The sequence below is a fragment of the Lontra canadensis genome, unplaced genomic scaffold, assembly GCF_010015895.1.
Source record: "Lontra canadensis isolate GAN:19392208 unplaced genomic scaffold, GSC_riverotter_1.0 scaffold220, whole genome shotgun sequence".
NCBI classification, from domain to species: Eukaryota; Metazoa; Chordata; class Mammalia; order Carnivora; family Mustelidae; genus Lontra; species Lontra canadensis.
In genome coordinates this window covers 758,442-784,899 of record NW_022631214.1, presented here as the reverse complement: position 1 = coordinate 784,899, position 26,458 = coordinate 758,442, and the positions used below count along the sequence as shown (strand labels likewise).

General features: G+C 51.9%; 1 protein-coding gene across 1 annotated transcript; it reads right to left on the bottom strand.

The window, feature by feature from the left end:
- Nucleotides 1-9,958: 9,958 nt before the first annotated feature.
- On the bottom strand, nucleotides 9,959-23,637 carry ANHX (anomalous homeobox). Its single transcript, XM_032849207.1, has 9 exons — nucleotides 23,239-23,637; nucleotides 20,878-21,005; nucleotides 18,735-18,858; nucleotides 17,573-17,789; nucleotides 17,001-17,118; nucleotides 15,558-15,850; nucleotides 12,636-12,747; nucleotides 10,873-10,954; nucleotides 9,959-10,601 (listed from the first exon to the last, which is right to left on the bottom strand). The coding sequence occupies exons 1-9, from the start codon at nucleotides 23,521-23,523 to the stop codon at nucleotides 10,515-10,517; spliced, it is 1,446 nt and encodes a 481-aa protein (XP_032705098.1). The 5' UTR covers nucleotides 23,524-23,637; the 3' UTR covers nucleotides 9,959-10,514.
- Nucleotides 23,638-26,458: the final 2,821 nt, after the last annotated feature.

Genomic DNA, 26,458 nt, shown 5'->3' with positions numbered 1-26,458 from the left:
TGAACACAAAAAGTCACAGATTATGTGATTCCATTTATATAAAATACCCAGAATAGGTAAAGGCATAGACACAAAAACTACCGGTTGCCAGAGGTCAAAGGGAAGGGGGAAGCCAGTGATTTGTGGGTCATGGGATTTCCTTTTGGAGTGATGAACAGGCTTTGGAAAAAAAGGTGATGGTTGCACAGTATTATGCATGTGCTAAATGTCAAGGAACTGTATGGTTTAAAAAGGCTCAGTTTATGTGAATTTCACCTCATTGAAAAACAAAGAAGCATATGCTGTTACACACAGAGGCTGCTCCACACCACCTGGGACTCCCCGTGGTGGGACACTCACATGGGGTACTGAGACTTCTCTTTTTTCAGACTTGGTGACAGCAGGGGGCGCCTCCATCTCACTTCTGTCCACGTCACTCCTGATTCTAAAGATAGCTTCTGGGTTCTGCCTCATCTTGCTTACCAGCATCTGGCTCCCCACAAAACCTTGAAGCTCCACAAGCATGTGGAAGGGAGGAGGATGTCTGAGCCAAAGAGGCTTTTGTAATTGGGAACTTGGAGCTATGAGTGTTTTTGTCTGCCCAGGTTAGAGTGGGCACTATAACCACCCCCCAAGAGGGGACCCTCTGGTTTAGCACCCAGAGAGAGGCCTCCATGTCATCCTACCTTCAAAACTTCAGCACCTCCAAGTCAGAACAATTTCATCCCAGCCCTCACTGGGTGGGCGATCCCAGTACCATCCCAGCCCCAGCAGCCAGCAGCTAGGCAGGATATAGTGTTCTGCCCAAGGCATGCACCGGGGGGTACACTGGAGACACCACAGTGCCTTGGGTTCCTTGGGAGGTGATCACTGCAAGAGGCATGGAAACCGTTACAGGCTGAACTGTGTTCTACAAAATTTCGTATGTTGAAGTCCTTTTTTTTTTTTTTAACAGTTGTATGGTAGGTGTTTTTGTTTTATGTTATGTTGGTCGCCATAGATTACATCTCTAGTTTTTTATGTAGTGTTCCATGATTCACTGTCTGCGTGTACACCCAGTGCTCCATGCAATACATGCCTTCCTTAATACCCATCACCCAGCTACCCCATCCCCCCAACCCTCTCCCCTCTGAAAACCTCAGGTGGTTTCCTGTAGTCCATAGTCTCTCATAGTTTGTCTCCCACTCTGGTTTCCCCCTTTCGTCTTTCCATTCCTTCTCCTAATGTCCTCCATGCTATTCCTTATGTTCCATATATAAGTGAAACCATATGATAACTGTCTTTCTCTGATTGACTTACTTCACTCAGCATTCACTCATCCCCTCCAGTTTCATCCATGTCGATGCAAATGGAGGGTATTCACCCCTTATGACGGCTGAGTAATATTCCACTGTATATATGGACCACATCCTTTTTATCCATTCATCTGTTGAAGGTCATCTCAGGTCCTTCCACAGTTTGGCTATTGTGGACGTTGCAATATTGGGGTGCATGTACCCCTTCTTTTCACTACATCTGTATCTTTGGAGTAAATTTCGAGTAGTGCAATTGCTAGGTCAGAGGGTAGCTCTATTTTTAACTTTTTGAGGAATTTCCATGCTGTTTTCCAAAGTGGCAGTACAAACTTGCATTCCCGCCAACAGTATAAGAGGGTTCCCCTTTCTCCACATCCTTGTTAACATTTGTTGTTTCCTGCCTTGTCAACTTTTGCCATTCTAACTGGTGTAAGGTGGTATCTTAATATGGTTTTGATTTTCATTTCCCTGATGGCTAATGATGTTGAACATTTTTTCATGTGTCTGTTAGCCATTCATATGTCTTCTTTGGAGAAGTGTCTGTTCATGTCTTCTGCCCATTTTTTGACTTACTTGGTTTTTTTTTTGGGGGGGGGTTGAGTTTGAGAAGTTCTTTATAGATCTTGGATACCAGCCCTATATCTTTAACATCATTTGCAAGTATCTTCTCCCATTCCATGGGTTGCCTCTGTTTTGTTGACTGTTTCCTTTGCTGTCCAGAAGCTTTTTATCCTGATGAAGTCCCAAAAGTTCATTTCCACTTTTGTTACCCTTGCCTTTGGAGACAAGTCTTGAAAGAAGTTGCTGTAGCCGATGTTGAAGAGGTTACTGCCTATATTCTCCTCTCCTCTAGGATTTTGATAGATTCCTGTCTCACATGGAGGTCTTTTATCCATTTAGAGTTTATCTTTGTGTGTGGTGTAAGAGAATGGTCGAGTTTCATTCTTTTGTATGTAGCTGCCCAATTTTCCTAGCAACACTTATTGAAGAGACTGTCTTTTTTCCATTTGGCATTTTTTCCTGCTTTGTCAAAGATTAGTTGACCACAGAATTGAGGGTCCATATCTGAGCTCTCTATTCTGTTCCATTGATCTATGTGTCTGTTTTTGTGCCAGTACCATGCTGTCTTGGTGATCACAGCTTTGTACTACGACTTGAAATCAGGCAATGTGATGCCCCTAGTTTTTCATCAATTCCCTGGTGATCTGGGGTCTTTTTTGGTTCCATACAAATTTTTGGATTGTTTTGTTCCAGTGCTCTGAAAAATGCCATTGGTATTTTGATCAGGATGGCGTTGACAATACAGATTAATCTGAACAGCATAGACATCTTAAACAATGTTTACGTTTCCAATCCAGGAGCATGGAATTGTTTTCCATCTTTTTGTGTCTTCTTCAATTTCTTTCATAAGTGTTCTGCAGTATCTAGAGTATAGATTCTTTACCTCTTTGGTTAGATTTATTCCAAGGTAGCTTATGGTTTTTGGTGCTATTGTAAATGGAATCAATTCCTTAATTTCTCTTTCTACAGTTACATTGTTAGTATATAAGAAAGCAAATGATTTCTGTGCATTGATTTTTTTTTATCCTGCCACATTACTGAATTGCTATATGAGTTCTAGTAATTTGTGGGTGGAGTCTTTTAGGTATTCACATAAAGTATGTCATCTGTGAAGTGTTTGACTTTTTTGCCAATTTGAATCTTTTTTTTTTTTTTTGTCTGATTGCTGATGCTAGGACTTCTAGTATTATGTTGAACAACAGTGGTGACAGGAGACATCCTTGTCTTACTCCTTTTTTTTAAGATTTTTTATTTTATTTGACAGACAGAGATCACAAGTAGGCAGAGAGGCAGGCAGAGAGAGGAGGAAGCAGGCTCCCCGCTGAGCAGAGAGCCCAATGTGGGGCTTGATCCCAGGACCCTGGGATCATGTCCTGAGCCGAAGGCAGAGGCTTTAACCCACTGAGCCACTCAGGCGCCCCTGTCTTACTCCTAATAAGGAAAAAGCTCTCAGCTTTTTCCCATTAAGAATGATATTCGCTGTGGGTTTTTCATAGATGGTTTTTATGAAATTGGGGAATGTTCCCTCTATCCCTACACTTTGAGGAGTTTTAATCCGGAAAGGCTGTTTTGTCAAATGCTTTTTCTGCACTGAGAAGATCATATGGTTCTTGTCTTTTCTCTTATTAATGTGTTCTATCACATTGATTTATGAATGTTGAACCACCTTGTATCCCAGGAATAAATTCCACCTGGTTGTGATGGGTAATTTTTTTTTTGAAAAAAAAAAAAAAAGATTTTATTTGAGAGAGAGAGACAGTGAGAGAGGGAACCCAAGCAGCAGTAGAGGCAGAAGGAGAAGCAGACTCCCCGTGGAGAAGGGAACCTGATATGGTGCTCGATCCCAGGACTCTGGGATCACAACCTGAGCCATATCAGACCCTTAATTACTGAGCCACCCAGGTGCCCGGATAATCTTTCTAATGTACTGTTGGATCCTATTAGCTGGGATCTTGTTGAGAATTTTGGCATCCATATTCATTCATCAGGGATATTGTAAATTCTCCTTTTTGATGGGGTCTTTACCTGGTTTTGGGATCAAGGTAATGCTGGCCTCATAGAATGAGTTTAGAAAATTTTTCCTTCTTTTTTTTTCAAGCAGCTTCAGGAGAATTGGTGTTATTTTTTTAAATGTTTGGCAGAATTCCTCTGGGAATCCATTAGGCTCTAAACTCTTGTTTTCTGGGAGGTTTTTTTTTTTTTAATTTTTTTTAAATTTATTTGAGGCAAAGAGAGCATGAGAGGAGAGAGGTCAGCAGGAGAAGCAGACTCCCTGCCGGGCAGGGAGTCCAATGTGGGATTTAATCTAGGGACTCCAGGATTATGACCTGAGCTGAAGGCAGTCACCTAACCAACTGAGCCACCCAGGCGCCCCTCTGGGAGGTTTTTGATCACTGCTTCAATTTCATAACTGATTATTGGTCTCTTAAGATCGTCTCTTTCTTCCTGTTTCAGTCTTAGTAGTTTATAGGTTTCCAGAAAGGCATCCATTTCTTCCAGGTTGCTTAATTTATTGGCATATAGTTGTTGATAATAATTTCTATTCCCTTGGTGTTAGTTGTAATCTTTCCCCTTCCATTCTTAATTTTATTAATTTGGGTCCTTGCTTTTTTTCTTTTGGATAAGTCTGACTAATGGCTTATCCATCTTATTAATTCTTTCAAAGAACCAGCTTCTAGTTTCCTTGAGCTGCTCTACCATATTTCTTTAAGGTTTTATTATTTGACACAGAGAAATCACAAGTACACAGAGAGGCAGGCAGAGAGAGAGGAGGAAGTAGCTTCCCTGCTGAGCAGGGAGCCCAATGAAGGGTTCGATCCCAGCACCCTGGGATCATGACCCAAGCCGAAGGCAGAGGCTCAACCCACTGAGCCACCCAGGTGCCCCATATTTCTAGTTTTTAATTCATTGATCTCTGCTCTAATTACTTCTCTTCCCCTGGTTGAATTAGGCTTTATTTGTTGTTCTGTCTCCAGTTCTTTAAGGTGTAAAGTTAGTTTATGTATTCGGGATTTTGCTATTGGGGGGATGAATTTTGGATGGCTGTATGCCCCCCTTAGACCCACCTTTGCAGTATCTCATAGGTTTTTTTTTTTTTAAGATTTTATTTATTTATTTGACAGAGATTACAAGTAGGCAGAGAAGCAGGCAGAAAGAGAGGAGGAAGCAGGCTTCCCACTGAGCAGAGCCCGATGCAGGGCTCGATCCCAGGACCCTGGAATCACGACCCGAGCCAAAGGCAGAGGCTTTAACCCACTGAGCCACCCAGGCGCCCCTCTCACAGGTTTTTGACTGATATGTTTTCGTTCTCATTGGTTTCTATAAATTGTTTAGTTCTTTGATTTCCTGGTTGACCCAAACATTCTTTTTTTTAGATTTATTTATTTGATAGGCATAGACCACAAGTAGGCAGAGAGGCAGGCAGAGTGGGGGTGTGGGGGAAAGCAGGCTCCCCGCTGAGCAGAGCCCAATGTGGGGCTCGATCCCAGGACCCTGAGATCATGACCTGAGCTGAAGGCAGAGGCTTAATCCACTGAGCCACCCAGGCACCCCTGACCCAAACATTCTTAAGCAGGATGGTCTTTAGCTTCCATGTGTTTGAATGTCTTCCAAAATTTTTCTTGTGACTGAGTTCATTTCAAAGCATTGTGGTCTGAGAATATGCAGGGAATAATCTCAAGTCTTTTGGTATCAATTGAGACCTGATTTGTGATCCAGTATGTAGTCTATTCTGGAGAAAGCTCAATGTTGAGTTTGAGAAGAATGAGTAGTCTGCTGTTTTAGGGTGCAATGTTCTGTATATATGAAGTCCATCTGGTCCAGTGTGTCACTCAAAGCTCATTTCTTTGTTGATTTTCTGCTTAGATGATCCATCTATGGCGGAGAGTGGAGTTTTGGGGTCTCCTGCTATTAACATATTATTAGCAATGTTTATTCTGGTTAACTGTTGGCTTATGTAGTTGGCTGCTCCCATTTGGGGAGGCATAGATATATACAACTGTTAGATGCTCTTGCTGGATAGGCCTTTTAAGAATGATATAGTGTCCTTCTGTATCTCTTACTACAGTCTTTAGCTTAAAATCTAATTTGTCTGATAGGAGAATTGCTACCTCAGCTTTCTTTTAAGGTTCATTGACATTAAAAATGGTTTTCTATCCCCTCACTTTCAGTCTGGATGCATCTTTGGTTCAAAATGAGTCTCTTGTAGACAGCATAGGGAAGTGTACTGTCTTTTTAACCAATCTGCAACTCTGTGCCATTTCATGGGAGCATTTAGGCCATTCACATTAAGAGTGACTATTGAAAGATATCATTTTGTCATGTTGCCTGTGAAGTCCTTATTTCTATAGACTGCCTCTGTAAATTTCTCTTCTCTATCATCTTGGGGTCTTTTTCCTTTTATAGAACCCCCCTTAATATTTCTTGCAGGGTTGGCTTGGTGGTCACATATTCTTTGTTTCCCCAGTCTTGCAAGAGCCTTGTCTCTCCATCCATTCTTTTTTTTTTTTTTAAAGATTTTATTTATTTATTTGACAGAGAGAGATATCACAAGTAGGTAGAGAGGCAGGCAGAGAGAGGGGGAAGCAGGCTTCCCGCTGTGCAAAGAGCCTGATGTGGGGCTTGATCCCATGACCCTGAGACCATGACCTGAGCCGAAAGCAGAGGCTTAACCCACTGAGCCACCCAGGCGCCCCGGCAGGAGGCTTTTGTTACCTCAACTTCCTGGCACAAGTTCACAGAGAATCCCTTCCCCTTCTGTTTATCTTCCATTATTTGCCTGCAGAATCACAGCTCCCCGCTTCATACCTCAAGACCAACTGCCAGAGATATTCTGTTTGTAGAGCTCCAGACATATTTTCTTACATCTCAGGTTGATTTCATGGGTTCAGAATGGTCTGGCAGATATCCAGCTCAATTCAGGGGACCAGTTGAAATAGGGTCCCCTACTCCTCCACCATCTTTTTTCCCCTCCCATATGCAGAAATCCTAATCCCCAAAATCCCTGAATGAGACCTGTTATGAAAATAGTCTTCAGAGATGATCCAGTTGTGGCTCAGTTGATTAGCAACTGCCTTTGACTTGGGTCATGATCCTGGAGTCCTGGGATCAAGTCCCACATTGGGCTCCCTACTCAGCAGGGAGTCTGCTTCTCCCTCTTACTTCTCCCCTCTCATGCTCTCTCTCTTTCTCTCTCTCTTTCAAATGAATACATAAAATCTTTTTTTAATAAAATCTTTCAAAAAAAAAAAAAAAGAAAGAAAGAAAGAAAGAAAGACAGACAGACGACTGGCGCTCTGCAGTCCCAAATCAAGAAGTACTGGAACCTGGAGAAAGTTCCCCTTGAGCCTTCACAATGACATCACCCATATCACACCTCCAAATCTGTTATTTTGTGCCATGTAGCTTGGCCTAAGATATCAATACAGGCACCCTATGCCCTCTCCATCAGTCTCCACACCATGGACATTGGGGGTGAAGGCAGGACCCTTCATACACTGGGGCCATTGCTGGGTGATCATTTCTGGGCCTGATTGTGTGGGAGGTCTGGCCACAGCTCTCAACCTCCTGGGGCCCACACAACTATGTAGACAAGGAGAGGCGGAGAAGTTGACCTCCCTGGAGCTGGTCACTGAACATCCCCCCCTGCCATTACTGGAGCCCGGAGAGTCTCTCTGACACCTCCTCTGGGCCCCTCTGAGAACTATCAGCCATTTGAAACCACCACCATACCCTTTTTCATCTCAGGAGGGCAAGTGCCTCAGCAAGACACAAAAAGAGGACCCTCGACCTGGTCACAGCACCTCACCTATGTCCACTGGACCCAGGCTGGCCCCTTAAGAGGGTGAGGGCAGAATAGTCTGTAGAGCCAACATTCCTCTTCTCAAAGGAGCCTGGGATCAAGAGAGCAGAAAGGGAAGTGGTGGGCCTCAGCGTGGCAGCTGAGTGGCAGGACACTGTGAGGAGTGGCCACTCCCACAGGTGCTGGGCATGTGGGAGGGGGTGAGGCCTCCAGCCTCACAGGACATCTGACCTCTGCATAGGAGGCCCTCCAAAGGAGCTCGGGTCTCAGTTAACAGTCAGCTCCAGAGACTTCAGTCCATTTGCCACAAAATGGAGACAATCCAGCTGGCTGAGTCTGTGCTCTGGAACTTTCAGGATCAAGTCAGGTGTCTGTAAAGGGTAGGGGGAGGAAGCTACCCAGGAGATGCTCGCACAGCCTGTTCAGGAGGCTCTTGCCTCACACATAGGTACCTCCCTGTGGCTCGGGAAAGGCTAAGACTGGGATGGGTCCAGAGCTCTGCACATTCCCATGGAAGGCAAAAGGGCCTTGACAACCCAGGGTTAATCCCTAACCCTCTCTGAAGTGTTTATCAACTGTGCAGATATTTGATGCAGACTGTAAATGACTGAGGGCAGGATGAGTTTGAGCCGTGCTTCCCATGGTGACAGGTAATGTACGATGAGTTAAATACCCCAATGATTAAAACAAATCACCACTTGGCTGACTGGCCCATAAGGCTGAAGAGTGAATCTTCACAGGCATAGACTTTGTGACAGTACATGAGGGAAGCTGGTGCCAATCTGATGCCAGAACTAGGTTAGTAATGTGTTCATGAATTATGAAAATGGAAGCACACCAGAAATTCATGAGTCAATGGAAAGCTTGATGAAGAACAGCATGTTTGCACAGCTGCAAAGCATGACCTCCCAAAATATACAAGCAGAGTAACTATAGTGGAGAGGATTGGCAGGAAACACCCTAATGAAGGGATCAAATGAGCACCAACAGTAATGGGACAACCAAAATCATGTGCCATCTGTAAGACACGGTAAGTGCCTCGTGTCACTTCTGCGATAGTCCATCCAAAAAGGAATTTTCCAAATTACATGAAAATGTCCAACATGGCCATTCTGGGGGACATTCTACAGAGTAATTGGCCTGTACTCTTCCAAAGTGTCAAGGTCATTCAAGTACACTGCTGTGGCCTGAATGGCAGTAAGACCGTCAAGAGCACTCAGCATGGGCTACGTGATGTGATTTGTCACTTAGAGTGTTGCTGGGACAACTGACTTTCATGGGGTCTGGAAGAAGGCAGTGAAGGACCAGCACTGACTTCCTGACTTCCTGACTGATGACCGCACTAGAGGAATGCAGAATTCCTTATCTAAAGGAAACACACACACACACACACACACACACACACACACACACACACACACTCACACGGAGTACAGGCATCAGCTCAGTAATTTGTGCTCTATTTGTAACTTTTTTTAAGTTTGTGACTGTTTCAGAATAAAGAAGTATTTGACAACTAAAAGATTCCTGATTCTAGGGAACAGGATGAGAGTGAGTGTCCCTGAAAAGAAGGACATATTACTGCTGGTGCTCGGGCAGCACCAATATGGCGATGAGGAAGGGATGTGATGGGTCCAGGGTCTACAGAGTAAAAGTGAGGAGAAAGGGGTACAGCTGAGAGCCCGGGGGGGCTGTGGTTAGGGAGCACAGGTGTCTCAACTCAGCTGCCCCCCCCTTCAGGAAGCTCTCAGTGTCTTGTCATTCAGGCACCACATATCCTGGGCTCTCAGCCATCCCTCGCTTCACACCACCTTCTCAGCAACCACCCATGACTGCCAGTTTATTCCTGTCTATCCTGTGAGCCACCTGCGAGCACTAAATGGCCTTTGCTCCCTGATGTATCAGAGGAACTGCTCAGCACACAACTTTCAACTGATACAATGGGTGAGGCAAGGACTAAGGGCTTATTCCTGCCAGTGACAGTCCTGAGTGTCAAAGTCACCCCTGTACAAAGAAAGTCATCTGCATCAGGAGTCACATCACACTCGGCCCCTGGGGCCCTACGTGCTTGGACATGGTGGCATCTAGCACGAGGGAAATTCCTTTTCCCACAACAAATAGGTGAAGGGCAGAGGGCAGAGATGCCCACTGTGGTGTTGCTTATAAACCAGACATATTAGAAACAATCAAATCAATAGGGTACTGGTACATCACTCAAAGCACACTCAGGCCACAAAATGCCAGCCAGGGACAGAAAGGCAAAGGACTGACAGGGACAGGTGTCCAAGATGTAGTCAGGTCAGTAAAAGGGGAGAGTTCAGAACACTGAATTGTAATTTAATTCAACAGAACATCTGTTTTACAAACACAGTGAACTCCAACCTGCAGGGAAAAGGTACCCTGGCCCACCCTGCCTGAGCCGTCCCAACCACATCACCCCCAAGACACAGAAGTGTCACAACACTGCCCACGCCCCACTCGCCAACTTAACTGGGTGAAGTTCGGCCTTGTCATAGGGCAGGGAGGGCAGACAGCCGTGCAACATTCTCCTTTATCTCCAGAAAGGCCTTCCCTGCCCATAACCTACATGCCCAGGAGCTCGAATCCACAATCTCCCACTGCCTGAGTGAAACAGACCCCTTGGACTTCTGAGCTCAAGAGCGTTTCTCAAATGCTTCCTTTGATACAGTGAGCTGCCAACCAAACTATGCAAACACGGCAGGGGACTACGCAGCCTCAGTGCTTCTCACTGGAACCCCCTGAAGGAACCCTGGGGCCTCTCTTCAGTCGGAATAAAGCTCTATGCAACATGTGTTGAAACACTCGATGTCCACACCTGCTCCCCAGGGGGCACTGGCTGGATACCCCAAAGGGACATCTCAACCCAGGCTGCCCCCTGAAAGCTCAAGAAGCATTCTGGCTCCCCAGAAGGCATCACTGGAGGCCTGGCCGTCGGGCCACTGCACCTGGAAAGCCAACACAGCATTACACACGGAAGCACCTTCTGCCTGGCTCCACGTTCCCACCTGCCACCCCTTACTCCAGGACACCCCATCTCTGGACTCAGTAAGAAACACGAGCCCACAGCACCCACCTCCCGGGCCCCATTCAACTGTTGTCCAGCCTTGAAGCACCCCTTCCCTTGTGACATGTGCCTGGTTTACTCACTCCAAAGGTATGACCTGAGGATCCAAAAGTTAAGAGCGACACCGAGAGTCCCTGGTGGTAGGCTCTCACCTGGCTAGAGGGCACAGGCTGGCTCAGGTCCACAGCAGAAACAGGGCTGGAGAAGGAAGGGCCTGGTGCCAACTCCAGCGGACTGGAAAAGAGACGTCAGGACAAGCTCCATATTGAGGGGCACCAGGTCATGGTCCACCCTGCGAGCAACATGACCTGACAGCTCTCTGCATATAAGTAGCCCTTCCAGGGGTAACACACACTTTAAGAAGTGTCCTCCCACAGGGCCCTCCAGTGCTAGAGGGACCTGTGTGACACCCCAGGCAGGTGGCTTGGGTGAGGCAGAGAGCACCTGAGGAGGCTCACAGAGATGGACCAACAAACAGAAACCTGAAGGAAGAGGTCAAGGGGCAGCCCTGGGGAGCCATCAGAATCTAATCAGGGGAGCAGCAGGGACAGCGGGGAAGGTAACAGGTGTAGCCACTCAGGACAACAGTAGCCTGGCAGTTCCCTAAAAAGACAAACACGCACCTATGGCCATTCCACTCCTAGGCATGTACACACCCCAGAGACATGAAGGCACACAGGCAGACCCACATGCATTGAGGAGTGCTCACAGCGACCCCAAACTGGGAACCCAGGGATGGCTACCAAGAGGTGATGGATCCAAACACCACGGTCCATCCGCATCAAGGGACAGAACTCACACAGATGAATGGACCGATACACAGGGCAACAGGGTAAAATCCCCAAACACTCAAGCAGAGTCAGAGAAGCTAGACCCTCTCTCCCCTCCACAAAGTTTAACACTTCTGTATTCCATTCACATGGGACTTTTAAAAATGCAGCTAAAGAAAGCAGATCCGTGGTCCTGCAGGCGGCAGCAGGAGCGGCTGATCTACACGGCTCAGCACATGGTAGATACAGAAGTCACACTCAGAAAACCAGCATCTGTATCGCCTAAACACGGTGCTCTACGGAAGGCTAACGACTCCCAATGAATCTACTATTAGAGAATGACTCAAGGTCATCACATCGGAGCAAGGATGGGCTGGGCCATCAGAGTGCAAGGGTGAGCGGCCATAAGGGGACCTGACAGTGGCATTTTCTCCATCCAGGTTCCTGGACATGAACAGAAAAGTGAGCCCATCTGCAAAGTCTGTATTTTCTCACGCTCTGGCTGTTTCAGCAAGCAGAACTTGTGACCTGACCAACCGCTCCCCTTCTCTCTCACACGCTGCCCTGTAATTCTGCTCGTGCTGGGCACCTGGCCTTCAGCTCCCAGACTGGGGAGGCTATGAACGTTGGGAACCCAGTCCTGGCAACCCCTACTGCAGCATCCCTGTCCTACAGAGGACCCCTGACTTCTCATGCTCCTCTAATCCGTCTTCTCAGCCCCCAGATTCTCCTGGCCTGTCGTCCTGGCCCCCACAGCCAGAGCCTGCAGCACCGAGGCTACTCCCAGCTCTCTCATGCACCTTTCAAACTACAGTCTGGAATATAAAATCAGGATCTTGATGCTGCTTAAAAACCCAACCTCCATCTGGTGAAAACAAAATGCCAAAAAAGCGGCTTCTGGGATCCAGGGTGATCTTGGGGAAGAGGCAAAGTGGGAGCACAGTCCCCAACACCAACACCTGTGTCTGCTCTGAAATTTCTGGGTGTTCTTCTGTCTCAGGGAAAAACCACCCTCTTCTAGTAGATGCAGGGTGGGGATGATGTTGTATTTTCCAGAAACCCGTAAGGAAAGGACTTGATCTGCACATGCGAGGTGCCACGTCTATAAACCTGGAACACCCCACCCATGGCTCTGTGTGGCTCACCTCTGGGCCAGGAGGAAGTCGGGAGGCCGTGTCACCAGGAAGCCGCCGCTGCTGCATGCTCCTTCCTCCAGGTACACGCTCGGGGGGTTGCCAGCAGGTGGGTCAGCGAATCCTATACAGAAGCAAATTCCACACCCCAGTGCTGGGAGAACAGAACACAGCCCACAAGCACCAACACTGAGACCTCCACAGAGAGAAGCAGCGTCCAGCCTGGCCGGCCCCAAGCCTCAACCTCCCTTACTGAGTTAGAGTCACAGCTATTGATCTCAATGGCCTTTTTAGGCTTCCAGAAACAAAAGCGAAGTCCAGTTTTGTGGACTTCAAATTTTGCTTCATCCACGCAGACCTGAGGCCTCCGGTGCCGCTGCCGCTGTGTGAGAACTTCTCGGTCTGCCTCATGCCTGCTCTTCAGAGGCTGGGCCACATCCACTGCCACCTTCCATCTCATGCTGCACCACAATTTCACAGAGATGCGATGTGGCACGACCTTACCCTGCTCCTCCTTCTATAGAAAATGTTGCAGAGGATATCCCCGTATGTCTCTCACTCTTACACATAAGCCATGGTAGACTGGATCAGTTCTGGGCCAGCAGACACTTCAGGGCGAGGGAAGGTAAGAAGTCTACCCGGTGGTAAGCCCAGCGTCAGACTCCCTGACCTCAGAAAAAACAACAGGCCGGCTGGGCTGGGCATGCACTGTCCCCCCTCCACCGCCCCCCGCCCGTCTGCCAGAGTCACCACCTAACTTGCCAGCCTGCAGCCCAACCTCAGGAACTTCCCTGACCATTCACTACATGATTCCACCCCCACTTTCTGCTGTTTCCTCTTTTCTGCAGAACTCTAGAAACACTCTGAGGTATGTTAAATACAATTGAAGGGCTAATTTGAGCATTGCTGGTTCAGACTTAAAAGATCACTAGATTACATCATCTTCCTCCAAAAGGAAGAGAAGAAGCCAAAAGTCCAGAACAAAAGGAGCATAAGGAGAGGGGCAGTAAGTGGGAGGGAGACCTCCCCAGTTCTGCAGACCCAGGACACAAGTACCATCCTTTGTTGGTAGGGCACCTGAAAGCAAGCTGGGATTGAGATCAGGTCCTGAGAATCTTAAAGTGGGAGGGAAGGTAAAGAAAGTTAGGGAAAGGGAAAGCAGGGTAACAACCTGGTGCTCAGGCGGTCAGTCGGCAGGGAGGCTCACCAATTCATACAGAACGTCACCTCTCACCTGTGCTGGACCTGGTGTGAACACCAGCTCCCCTCGCCCCCATGTGAATACAGCCAGTGACCACCCCACTCCAGCCTTGGTGGTAAATATGGGATGGACAAACGTAGATCTCTCACAGTGGAAGATGTGGACAAATGAAGGACGAATATGATCAAACTGAAAAGCTGCGTCCAGAGCAAGGAGTCTCCAGGGCTCCTCCTCTTTCCAGCCCCTCACCTTTCTCTACTCAAGGAAGGACCAGAATCCACAGCCCCAATATTCCCGCCTTCAGACAACAGAGCATAATTTTGAAACTTTATATTTTGAATACTCAGAAAAAAAAAAAGATACTGCACCTATAAAAAGCAACACAACCCCTGACTAAAGGAAAATTCAAATAAAAAAAAGAGCCTGGAATTCTCTTAAAGTATAACTATCAAATTAGGAGTTTTGAAAGACAGACTCTAATGCCCCCAAAGCATATACAATGAAAAAGAAAAGAAACGTAAGAAAAAGGTAAGCACTTGGGGAGACTGGCCCAGGATTTCCAAAATCCTGGTAAGATTTGTGCTCTAAAGAGGATGAAGAACATGGAGGAGGAAAATTATCAAGGAATATTATCCAAAAAATACCCAAACCTTACAGGATACATTGTTACCTGTTCTTTAAATCGAAAGGCTTAATAGGAAAGTGGATTAAAGAGACACACCTCACACCATCACTGTGAAATTTCCAAACACCCAGACTTAAAGCAAGCAAACAAACAAAAACAAAAATTCCATGTGATCTGCACAGAAGCCAACAAGTGACACGAACATCAGATGCTACAAACAATGACATGACTGTATCTGCAGATACCTACGGGAGAGTATTTAAACTCAAAATTCTGTCCCTGCCAATTTATTCATCAAAGGTGAGAGCAGGTTAAGGATAATTTCACAGCACGTAAGGAATCAGCAAATTTATCTCGCAAGCCCCCTTTCTTGCACAGTGAAGACGTTCTCAAACATAACAAGGAAGTCAGTGAAGACAGGACAAGACCTACAACTCAGGAAACACTGACCCAAACCCGGGAGGTAATGAAAGGAGCGTTCTTGGGGTGGTGACTCCACCCCAGGTCTAGGGAAACATCACTTGGGTGGAAACAGAAAGGAGGCCTCCCAGCCACTGGTCTTCAGAGGAGACACTTGGAAAAACAGGAGAAGTTACATGTGTGACAAAAACAGGTAATCTAAAAAAAAGGAAGACAATTAGAAACCCCAAGAAAGTAAAGATAGAAACACAGAAGACTAAGAAATTTAGGTGATGGGTAAACTGACGGTGCCAATAGCTTCCATATAAGGTGAAATGTCACAAGATGCTTTTGAATCTGGTAGGCAAACATGTATCTAAATACACACTCTCTACAGGTAGTTACAGCTACAACGATAACTAACATGAAACTAAGGAAATGATACTTAGATCATGAGATGCGGTGACCTGTCCTCTGCTGCAGCACGTGGTGACAGAGTACAAGGTGGACTGCAATGGGAGTGCAGGGTGGCAGCTGTCTCCTTTCATTTTAACCCTGTCCTCACCGTCCTACTTTTAGTCGTATGTACATTTTACTTTGCAACTAGAAAAGCGGGAGAGTGCTGCCCCTTCCCACACCCCCTCAAATGAGACCTGACTAGTTGTGGCATCTCGTGCAGAAGAGCATGGTCTGTCTGGAATGGACCCACCTGTGGAGCTGGGCTCACCGAGGGCAGTGATGGACACAGCCACAGTGGCATCTGCAGGCCGCATCGTGAGGTCCAGCCCATGCCCTTGGACCAGCTGCCCAGTCTGGAAGGAAACTTCCTTGGAGGACGCCAGTGCAAGGGACATCAGCCATGACTCAGGGGCAGCCAGGTTAGAGTCCAGCATGTCACTGCCAGCAGTCAGAGGGCAGAGGCCAAGGCCTGGGCAGATGTGGGGGAGAGTGGCAGGGCTTCGGCCAGGACCATCCTGGTACATCTCACTGCCCTGCAGAGACCTGGGGAAGACAGCAAACACCGTCCCTTGGAGGGCAGAGACTCCCTCAGGCCAGGGAAGAGAGGCCTGGGAGGAAACTCCAGCCCCATTTGGGAATCCAGGTTCCCAACTCGGCTCAACCACTGACGGCTTTCTGGCCCACCGTGACCCTAATCACACTGCTTTTACTGTTCTACCTGTGGCTGCAAGGGTTCCACAACAGTTAAAAAAACACTAAGACTCATTAGCTGCTGATTTAAAAGGACCTTCAATGAAGCACTGTTCCACAATACCTAAAACAGAGAATGACGAGCAAGACCCTAGCAGGGGATGAATGACGGTGGCTGATCTTACAGAACATCAGGCAGCAGCTGGTAATAATTTAAAGACTCGATACTGCACACTCAGTGTGTCTCAGATGGTGCTCCTGGGCTTCTGTGATCCCCCTCCCCTAGCCCTGTCATTTCTGCAACCACCTGCATCATACCCCTCCCCATCTCGCAGATGAGAAACGCACGGCACTGAGAGCTCACAGGAACCTGCCTAAGTTCACACACCTGGGCACTGCCAGCCTTCACGGGAAGGGCAGACAAGGAGGGTCATGAGAGATGCCGATGTCACAACGGCAGATGGAAAAAGTGTCCACAGCTTGATGGTTACACAAGGGGGAACCTGGCCCCTCTCTCAGACCTAGTCCTGCTGATGGCCAGCACTCTCCTTACCCTTACACCAGGTTCATGCCTCATCCCAGGTGAGGGACCAGGCTTCGACAGTGCCTAGTGCATAATCAGGAATCCAAGAACTATGACCTGTCACGGACTCAACGACATACAAACACTACAAAATACAGTAAGAAAGAAACAACAGCAAGGGTTTGGCTTTGTGAAGTAAGCCAGCATGTTTCTTTCCAACCCTGTTTTCCCCCTTCTCCAACATATACATTAGTCAGGCTACGAGCCAGGCTCCAAGGAGCAAGTGGGGGGTCCCTGACATGGGCTCCTTACCAGCAGCTTCCCCACCCCAGAATCACGGAGGGCTCTGCTCTCAGCAATCACTGATGTGGTCCCACTGTCAGTCCCAACATCCACATGTGTGCTACAGGCCCGCTCACCCAATCGGGATGGGGAAAGTAAATACGGAGATGGTCCCACGGGCTGTGCGGATGGCAGTACCTGGGAGGCAATGGCTTCGGCAGAGTCTCATCTCCAGAAAAGTCTGGGGCCAGAGCCAGCGACTCCCATGGCCCTTGAGTGGTCTCCCTGGACTGTGCAGGCCCATCTTCCTCTGGTCCTGCTGAAGGTCAGTCAGGTGGGGGGAGGCTTGCTGGAGCTCTGCGTCCCAGCCTCCTTCCCAGCGGGTTAGGAGCAGCCCTGCCTGCGGGCAAAGGGTGCTACTACTGCATCATTAGTGTCCTTCGTGCGCCGCTCACATGTCTCCTGTGAAGCCAGTGCGTCACTGCAAACCCAGGAGCCCGCCCCCAGGCCGGCTGGCTCGCTTCGGGTCTGCTCGCGGACTCCCGGCCCCGGACACAGTAACCTCTACGTGCAAAACAGCGGCTGCAGCCTCACTCACGCCCGCTGCGAACCCACCCCGACCCCGGCTCCGGGGGTCTCGCTCACACAAGGGAACGCCCTCTAAGGGCAGACTGGGCGTGGAGGGCCCGCCCCCGGAACAGAGTGGCGCTCACTAGGCCTAGCCCTAGAAAAGCGTGCCGGGCAGAGCGTGGCGCGCGGGAGCCTCTCACCTGGCCACTGAGGCCGGGCCGCACCCCCGGGGCCAAGGCGGGGCTGGCCCGGGGGCTGCGGGGGCTCCGGAGCCGTCTCCCTCACGCGGAGGTCCACCGCCGCGTCCTCCGGAGCTGGCGGACGACGCTGGAGAAGGGCCCTTCTGCGCCGCCGGTAGTTGGCGAACCAGTTGTACACCTGCTCCGCGCTCAGGCTCATCTCCAAGGCCAGATTCTCCTGCCCCCAAACAGCACAGCCTCCAGCGCCGCCCCCAGGCCCAGGGCTACCAGAAGGGCCGGGTCCCGCCTCCCGCCTCCCGCCCCCCGCCCGGCGCGGCCTCCGAGGCGGGACGCCCTCCACCCCGGCCTCGCTCCTTCGCGGAGCCGCAGCCGGACGAACCCAGACACGGGGAGGGCCCGAGTGGCGCCGCGGCCCGGCGGGAGGCAGCGAGGGCCTGGGACCCACGCAGGGAGCCGGCGCGCGCCACAGGCCGTCGGCCAAGGTTCCACAGGTCCGCGAGCGCCGGAAGCCAGCCCGCAGAGCCGGCGCGGGTATCGCTGGGAAAGCCCTGCCGATTGGACAGGGAACGCGGTGGGTGGAGCAGGCACGGGGAACGCCCCGCTGACTGGGCAAGCCCCCACTCGGGAACGCCCTGTCGATTGGATGAGGGCGACAAGTAGGTGGAGCTAACACAGGGGAGCTCCCGCCGATTGGACAGAGCTTTGAAGCAGGGGAAGAGAACATGTCCCGACCTCGAAGCAGCCGGAAACGAACTCTCTTGGGCGGCGCCTTGCCAGTCCCTTCAGCTTCCGGGGACGCGCTGCCGATGGCGCCCGCCGGCCTCAACTTTGCACGGAGCTCTGCGAACACCTGCCTCCCCGCCACCGGAAGCTCCGCGACCGCCGTCGCCTCACCCCCGCACCCCGTGCCCAGAAGCGCGGCGGGAGGGCACTGACCCTCCCCGTGCGCAGGCTGGACGGTCCGGAGCTGCAGGCCAGTGAGCTCCTGTCCCCCAGGGAGGCTCAGAGGGCCAGAAGCCCCCGGCGCCCCAGCAGAGGGCCCCGCGGAAGGCCCGGGAGGCGGGGGGAGCCACAAGGGTGGGGGTTCCCTGAGGTCGGGGGTCAGCGAAGGGGAGGGCGGCCTGGCCTCCGCCTCCTCGGCTCTTACCCTCTCGGCCCTTACCCTCTCGGCCTTGCTGGGGTTGGTGCTCACGGCAGAGGCGAAGTCGTGCAGCTTCTGGCGAACCTCTCTGGGAAAGTTCCGGCTCTTCAGGCCGTCGGGGCAGAGGGAGGGTGGTGGTGGGTTCCTGGATAAGGACAGTGAGGACGGGGTTACAGACGCTCCTCCCGCTTGCACCTCGTGGGCTCGCACTGTGCACCCCCACGCGTCCTCTCCTCTCGCCGGCTGCTCCTCCTCTCCAAGCTCGTGCTGCCGAGTCCCTCCTCGGAAGGACCGAGGGGCCCAGCATCCGCCCGTGTTCACCTGCACCCCTCGCCGGGCTCTCCGGGACCGCTCACCGACCAGTGGCCCAGAGCTATAGAGAGCGGGTGACGAGGAGACTGAGGTCGGTGACGCTACTCACTTTCCTGTGTATCCACATGGATTTTTCCAAAAGGAGACAAATGGTACCAGCGGGGAACACCCAAGATACTCAAAGGCCAACTAAACAAACCACTGTGGATGTCAAAAATGCGTCCCACACATGCCACATCCCAAATGGAGCTTGATCGTTCACTCTCCCCGTCCTCCCCCAGGCCCCAGCTCTGTGCAGCTCAGTGAGAAACCACCATGTTCCAGCCAGTCAGGCCAAGAGCCCAGCAGGCTGGCTTTATTCTCTCTTTACCTCCTCCAACACATCCAGCTCCTCAGCAAATCCTCCAAAATCTGTCCTGACACACCCAGAGACTCCCGAGAGCCTCCTGCCTCTGCTCCTATGCCAACCCACCCTTGGGTGACACCCCTCTAGGAGAAACTACCACCCTCAGCTGGTGGACCAACCATCGCTCTAACTCCACTACCACCCTATCCTTACACCTCCGAGGGCGGCCATCCCCACATTCAGGCCTCCTCTGCCAAGGCTTAGAGGAGCCTGTCCAGCACCCTCCACCCCAAAACAAAGAACAAAGGCGACACAGTCCTTTACTAAGCACATTCTGTGTCTAGTACTCCCGCTCAGAATGATGGAATCTACTTTGTGTCCTCTCTACTGTCCCTTGTCTGCACCAAGTGTCAGCTCCAGGAGAGTAGGGCTCAGGCTATATCCCCAGCAACTCCAACAGCACCCAGCAATCAGGGGCCTCTTTACAAACAGTGCATACTGATCCCCAAATCATTTACTGAACTGTACTCTGGCAGGCCATCGGCAACTATATGGAGGGAAAGGATCCCATTCCCGAAGACCATAAGGCTGAACTACTGGGCTTTGGGGACATATCTCATTCTTTGACAGACACCGTGGATCCAGAAAGAATCCATTGCTTCTCCTGGTTACCAGGCCCCATGGTGCAAAAATCCCATTACTTGGGCTGCCAGGAACTCAGAGGACATCAGCCCTTCCTGGTCAGGGGGCAACACCCAGGATGAAGAAAGGCTCTACGGTCTCAGTGTCTAGCCTGGAGTCCCAGCTTTGCATCTCTCTCCTGTGACAGCTTGGGCAAATTCTGACCTTTCTGTGCCTCAGTTTCCTCATCCATAAGTGGTAATGAAGGAATAATAGTAATTAGCAGTTGTAATGTTTCCTTAGTGCTGATAACGGCCGTGGTGGTAATTACTATTAACGCAGACCCAGCATCCCTCATGTGCCAGGCAATCTCCTAAGCACCACATGCATCTTGTCTGACGCCTCCATCACTCTCATCTTTACCTCTCTTTGAAAGGTCCCGCAGCCCTGAGGGGTGGTGCTGAAGACCCCGGCCCGTGGCACCTGCAGAGCCTGTCTGTGGGAATCAGATGACTAAAGGCACATGTGCTAGGCATCTCCCACGGGAGGAGAAGACAAGAGGAAGAGAGTGAGGTCGGGATGTCCGCTGGCTGCCTCCTTCCCTGCAGAGCCTTCAGAGCCCTCACGGGAAGGCAGTGGCCCTTCTCGCCCTGCAGGCCTAAGTAGGGGTGCACCCCCATGGCCGGCTGAGCAGGTGGAGAGGGTGGCTCAGTGCTGGGCACACTGGCTGTCGCAGAGCCTGTTACCTTTTGATGATTACTACTTCTTGTGACTTTTCCTACATTTACCTCCCTGTCTCTGCTTCACCTCAGCCCCTCCGTGGTTTTAGATGAAACACCCCCAGGAGTCATGGGGAGCATGCACAAATATAGGCCAGCGGTGTACCTCTTTCTGCAGCGGAACTTCTGCACTGGGGTGAGCGTGGCCACGCCCAGCCGCTTCATGACCAGACGGTAGTGAAGGTCGTTCCAGAGCTGGACCAGCTCCTGGCTGCCTCCAGGCACCTGGCATCCCTGTCGAGAAAAGCCTGCTGAGGCGGGCTGCCCCCAGAGCACTGCCCTCCAACCTGACCCAAGCTGCGGGAGGAGCTGCTGGCTGAGGGCCTGGGCAAGGTCCTGTCAGCCCCGCCCCCTGCACACACAAAGCAGCTGTCTGCCACTCCTTACAGATGGGGAGCACGAGGCGAGGGGAAGGCAAACGATGGGCCCGGGGCCACACAACACATGAGAGGCAGAGCCACAATTAGAGGCACCTGATCAGACTTGAGGGTCCAAGGGCTGACCCCCAACTTGCATGAAAGACCTTCCTCTCCCACCCAGCAGGGCTGCCCCTCGCATGCTCAGGGAGTGCATTCTGAGCCGAGAGGAATGAAGTGGTTCTGGTCTGCGCCCCACCAAGCTCACCAATCCAGCATGACCTGTTCACACGACCAGACTCCAGAGATGGCCAAGGATGCCCAGTGCTGGCCTCCCCTCGACACAGCCCTGTGGTCGGCGTGTGGCTCCCACATTTAACCCCAATGTTCTCAGCATCATCTTGGCAAGGGAGGTGCCGACAGTCATTCAGCCTTCACTCCACAGAGCGGAAAAAGCCCATTTTGCGAGGCTGTGACTTCCAGTCAGCTGCCAGGATGCAGCCATCAGCCTAGGGCACAGCTGTCAGGGAAACGTGCCCCCTGCAGGACGTGGCCCTGGGCAGGAAATGCCCCCTCCTTGGTGTGCCATCCCCGCCGTCTCTTTCAGGTCTCCCCTACATGTCATCTCCTCAGAGACGTTGAGGGCCGTCCAGACCGAGTTTACATCCCCTCTCCGGGGGTTTTCCATCACCGATGTCATTCACACATTTCCCCGAGAGCCTCGACAGGGCACCACAACCCATGTCTTCCCTTGTTTGTTCACTTTGACAGACATGAAACACGGAGCCCCGCTGACTCACAGCTGCTACGTAAGCACAACCGAGGGGGGGCCTCCCTCATGGGGCACAGTGCCGGGGAGGCCGACGGAACAAAGACCCGAGGAAGGAGCCACAGGGGGAACCAGACTCTACGCTGCACGATAAAGGGGGCACCGCCAAGCTGGGGAGACATTTACAGCAGAAACCAGCGAGGAGGAAAGGCAGCAGCCACACAAGCAGCCGGGCTCCAGCCGCCGGCAGAGGGAGCAGCACGTGCTGAGGTCCTGAGGCCTCGGGATTGTCTGAACAGACGGAAGCAGCGTGATGACCGCGGAGAAAGCTCAGGGAGAGGCTGACGGGGAGAGCGGGTCACAGGCAAGCGCAGACCATGGGCTCGGGGCTCACTGTGGCTCATCGGCGCCTGCAAGCTCTCCAGCGGCTACGTGAAGAACAAACCAAGGGGACACGAGGGCATTATGCAGCCTGTGGCGAAGGGCGTGGAAACTGAAAGAACTGGAAAGAACAGAGTATCTCGGGGTGCCAGGGCAGCTCCATCGGTGAAGCATCTGCCTTTGGCTCAGGTCATGACCCCGGCGTCCCGGGATCGAGTCCCACGTGGGGCTCCCTGCTCAGCGGGGAGTCTGCTTCTCCCTCTCCCTCTGCTCCTCCCCCTGCTCATGCTCCCTCTCAAATAAATAAATAAAATCTTGAAAAATAAACAAATCTTTAAAAAAAAGAACTATCTTGAAAATAAATTCAGCATGAATTCTGCATGAGCTGTATGATGGGGTGAAAGAGGGAAAAACAGGCCCTCACATCCCTTCTTTGAAACCCTTTTAGCCAGACGTATTTTGGAATTCAGAATTTCTCAGAGTTTAGGAAATAATGCAGGCATGTCCTATGTGATGCATGCTGTAACCCAACGTACCAGTATTTAGGTAGCAGAATGTCCTGTGGTCACATTAAGTGGCTACACAGACTGTAACGGCTTCATGTCCCGTCGCTGCCAGAGGAGTTGTGTGCCCAAGTACCACCCGATGAGTGACGACCATACTTTCAGTTTGCGTGCCCAGCCACGGGCCTGCAGCTAAGGGACTGAGGTCCCCAGTCTGTGTGACTGTCTTACCCACTGGGATCCCAACTCTCCAAGCCAGGACCAACCACTCAAAATGGAGCTCACAAACAGACAGTTTGGCCTCCAATTATTAAGGTAGTTAGAACTCTGCACAGAGAGTGGTTTGGTTTCTAGAATGTCTCTCCCCAGGTTCTTGTCGACCTGTAGGCACTTCCATTGGGTTGGAGACGGTGGTGGCTGCTGTGGCTCTCCGCCCCCGGCCCCGAGACGGGTCTTACCTCCAGGACACGGCAAGCAGCCTGGTGCTGGTCCTGCTGGGCCAGCGCTCGGGCACACACGAGGGCCACATCCGCATTGTCCAGGAGGTGCAGGCGGAGGGGACTGTCCAACACGGCAGTGACCAAGGGCTGCACCTGGGCTGGGTCATCCTGGAGGTCCCGGCACAGTCTGCCTGCAAGAGTCACCAGCCCCTCCAAGGGGGGCCCAGTGCCCCCACTCTCCCTCAGCAGCCTCAGGAAGCTCTGCATCCTGTGTCGGGTTCCAGGCCTCTGCAAACAAGACATCAGCCATGACGACGGCCGGCACTGCCTGCGGGCTGACTACACGTCCATCCACACCTCGGCAAGGCCCCTCTTGCCACAGGCATTTGTAACACGGTGGCAGGAGCGCTCTGAGAAAAGGCAAAGGGGCATCGGTGCCTGCTCCAGTTTCCTATTTCAGTGCTCATTTGTGTGCCCGGTGCTGTCACTGCGATGGTTCATCTCATTCCTGTGACCCTTTTGTCTGTGTTCCATCCACAGGTCCCAGCCTGGTCCTCCCATGTCTCCTCCTCTCTGTTTGCCCCAGTCTTACACATACAAGGTAATCGTGTCATGTTTCACTCCTCTGGGCTCCATCAGGCCAGCGGCCCTGTGTACTGGGGTCATTAGATTTCCCCCGCATCCAGCCCACGGATGCGGAGGCCTCTCAGAGCAGTGGGGCGGACCCTGAGCTAAGGGCTTGGCAGACGTTGCTGACATTCCTGCAAAGAGGAGCCCCAGGGCCTGCGGGAGCAGGACTAGCACCATCTGCTTTTGACTACTATGCTCTTGAAAATAAACAAACATATTTGAAAAACACAAAATTTTAAAGACTGCCCTAATCCCGCACTTTCAAAAAATACATACAAAAGAATGAACCATTTTCTGGGCCACCCTATGCCTGGTCCATCCACTCTGCACTGCCCCCCACACACACACACACATAGAGGTAAGCTATGGCAAGTTGGATCCGAGAGCTTTATGAATTTTTTTTATAAAAATCTGACTATGTATACATACAGCAGTTTTTACCAAAAGAGAGACTACTTATGCCGTGACTCAATCTGGCCACTACCGGGCACATTCCCTAACCCACGCAGGCAACGCACGACAGTAGGGGCCAGACCTGCTTCAACACCTGTCCACCCCCGGACACTCGTTAGCATAGTAACCCTGATCCCTTTGGTCCCGATTCCTCTTACTTCCACAGACGACTCACCTAAGCGAGGTTAAAGGCTGGTGCTCTATGGCATTGTGGTTTTAGCAGACGCCACCCAACTGCTTTCCCCAAGGGGATAAGGATCTACGCGCGCGCGGAACCGCAGAGGGCAGGCCTGTGCGCGCTCCCTGGAGGAGGATCTGGCCTCAGTTTCTAGTTCTTTCCGCCCTGCACCGCCCCTTGGGTCCTCCTCAGCACCTGGGGCCGCCCAGCAGGGGGAAACGCTCCCATCTATACCACGGCTTCTGAGCCTTAGCGCCCTTCGCCAGATCCTAACTCCAGGCCCAGCGTTTCTCCCCATCGCGTTGGGCAGGAGGCCCCAGATCCCGCGTCCCTCAAGGGAGCCGAGGTTCCAGGGCTTTGGTGGGGAGGGAGGGGGAGGGCTCCTGGCAGGACCCCGGCTTCTTCCAGCGCAGCCTGCCCCAACCCCGCAACTTCGGCCCCAGCACTGGCTCTAGGAAAAGAGGCCAGGCAGGAGATTAAGAGCCAGGCTTCTGCGGATGGGACCTTGGAGTTCAAGAACGAAGTGGCCTCTTGGGGGGACACCCAGGACACGGAGGGGCCCCAGCCCCCAGGCAGGGATGGCGGAGACCCGGGGGAGGGAGGCTCTACCAGGCGCCCTGCCCCGGGCACCCCTCGGCCTGGCTTGGCCCACCCCCCGCTCCGGTACCTTTCGGGGTGTGCTGCTCCGCAGCAAAGGGCGAGATTCCTGCCCAGAGGCACCCGCCCTGCTGCTCGCTGCGCCGCGCTTCCGCGCTCGCCGCACGTGCTCTGCCCACACCTCCCGGGAGGAGGCGCGGTCGCAACAAAGTATCGAGGCCGCGGCCAATCGGGCGAGGGCTCCGCCCGACAACCCGGGCCTCCGGGCCTGCGCCCCGGCGTACCCCTGCGCGGGGGAGGGCCGCCGGGTTTTACACGGGTTCTGGGGAAACGGAGAAGTTCCGGGGGAGTTTGTGGGGGCTCTGGAGTAACCAGGAGTTTCTGGGGGTTTGGAGGCGCAGTCGAGCCTGGCTCTGCGCATCCTCAGGTGCAGGAAAGAGTGGGGCCAGGGCCTGGGGGGTCGTGGGCTGCGGAGAGAGTCTGGTTGGCAGTGGAGGAGAAAGCACCACGACCCTCGTGCCTGCGAGGGCAGGAGAAAGCTGTGACCTTTGAGTGACCCCACACCACCTGCGCGGGTGCACAACGGAGCCAAAGCCCAGCGGAGTCCACAGTTTCTGGGCAGACGTCCCCCTCCCATGCTGAGATCCGCACCCCACCCTGCCCGCGTGGGAGGAGGTAACCTTTCAAATCCAAAAGCCAGCCCAAGGAGACAGGATCTGAACAGTGGCCCCCCGCAGAGGGAACGGGGGTCTGCGGTGCAGGTTCACCTGCCCGCCCCGCCAGAGCGGCCACCTAGGACAGATAGCTGACATCCACGCCATCCTGACCGCGTGTCCAACCCAGAGATCTGAGCTAGGATGGCCCCGGGGCGGGTCCCAGGTTCTCACAGACCCGCTAAAAGATGGATGGAAATCACTAAACGGCCCACCTCCTGGCTCAGACACGGTCTAGCCTCTGCCCAGGTGGTTGTTAAGCTGTGGGTTCTGTCACACAAGTAAGCTTGTGTGAGGGACCAGGACGACTTCGAGTTGGTTTTTAACAGGCAGTCACGTTCTTCCTGGAAAGGTTCTCTGACGCCACAGCTTATGTGCATAAGCTGATGCAGAAGACATGGGCAGAAAGATCAACATTTCAGCGTTTGTTCAAGTGCAAATCTGGAAACAAGCCAAGCATCGGGTGAAAGATGCTTCACAAAGAGGACAGGCTCCTGGGAGGTTATTGGTAATCATGCTTCGGAAGAACGCTGACCTGCCCGTGATCGTGATACATTGTACAAAGAAAATGGCGTGTAGCAAGAGTTTGAGTGATTTGAACCTATTTGAAAAGTACAGACGTAAAATGATATGCGCCACATTGTTAAACCCTGGTTGAACATAGGTG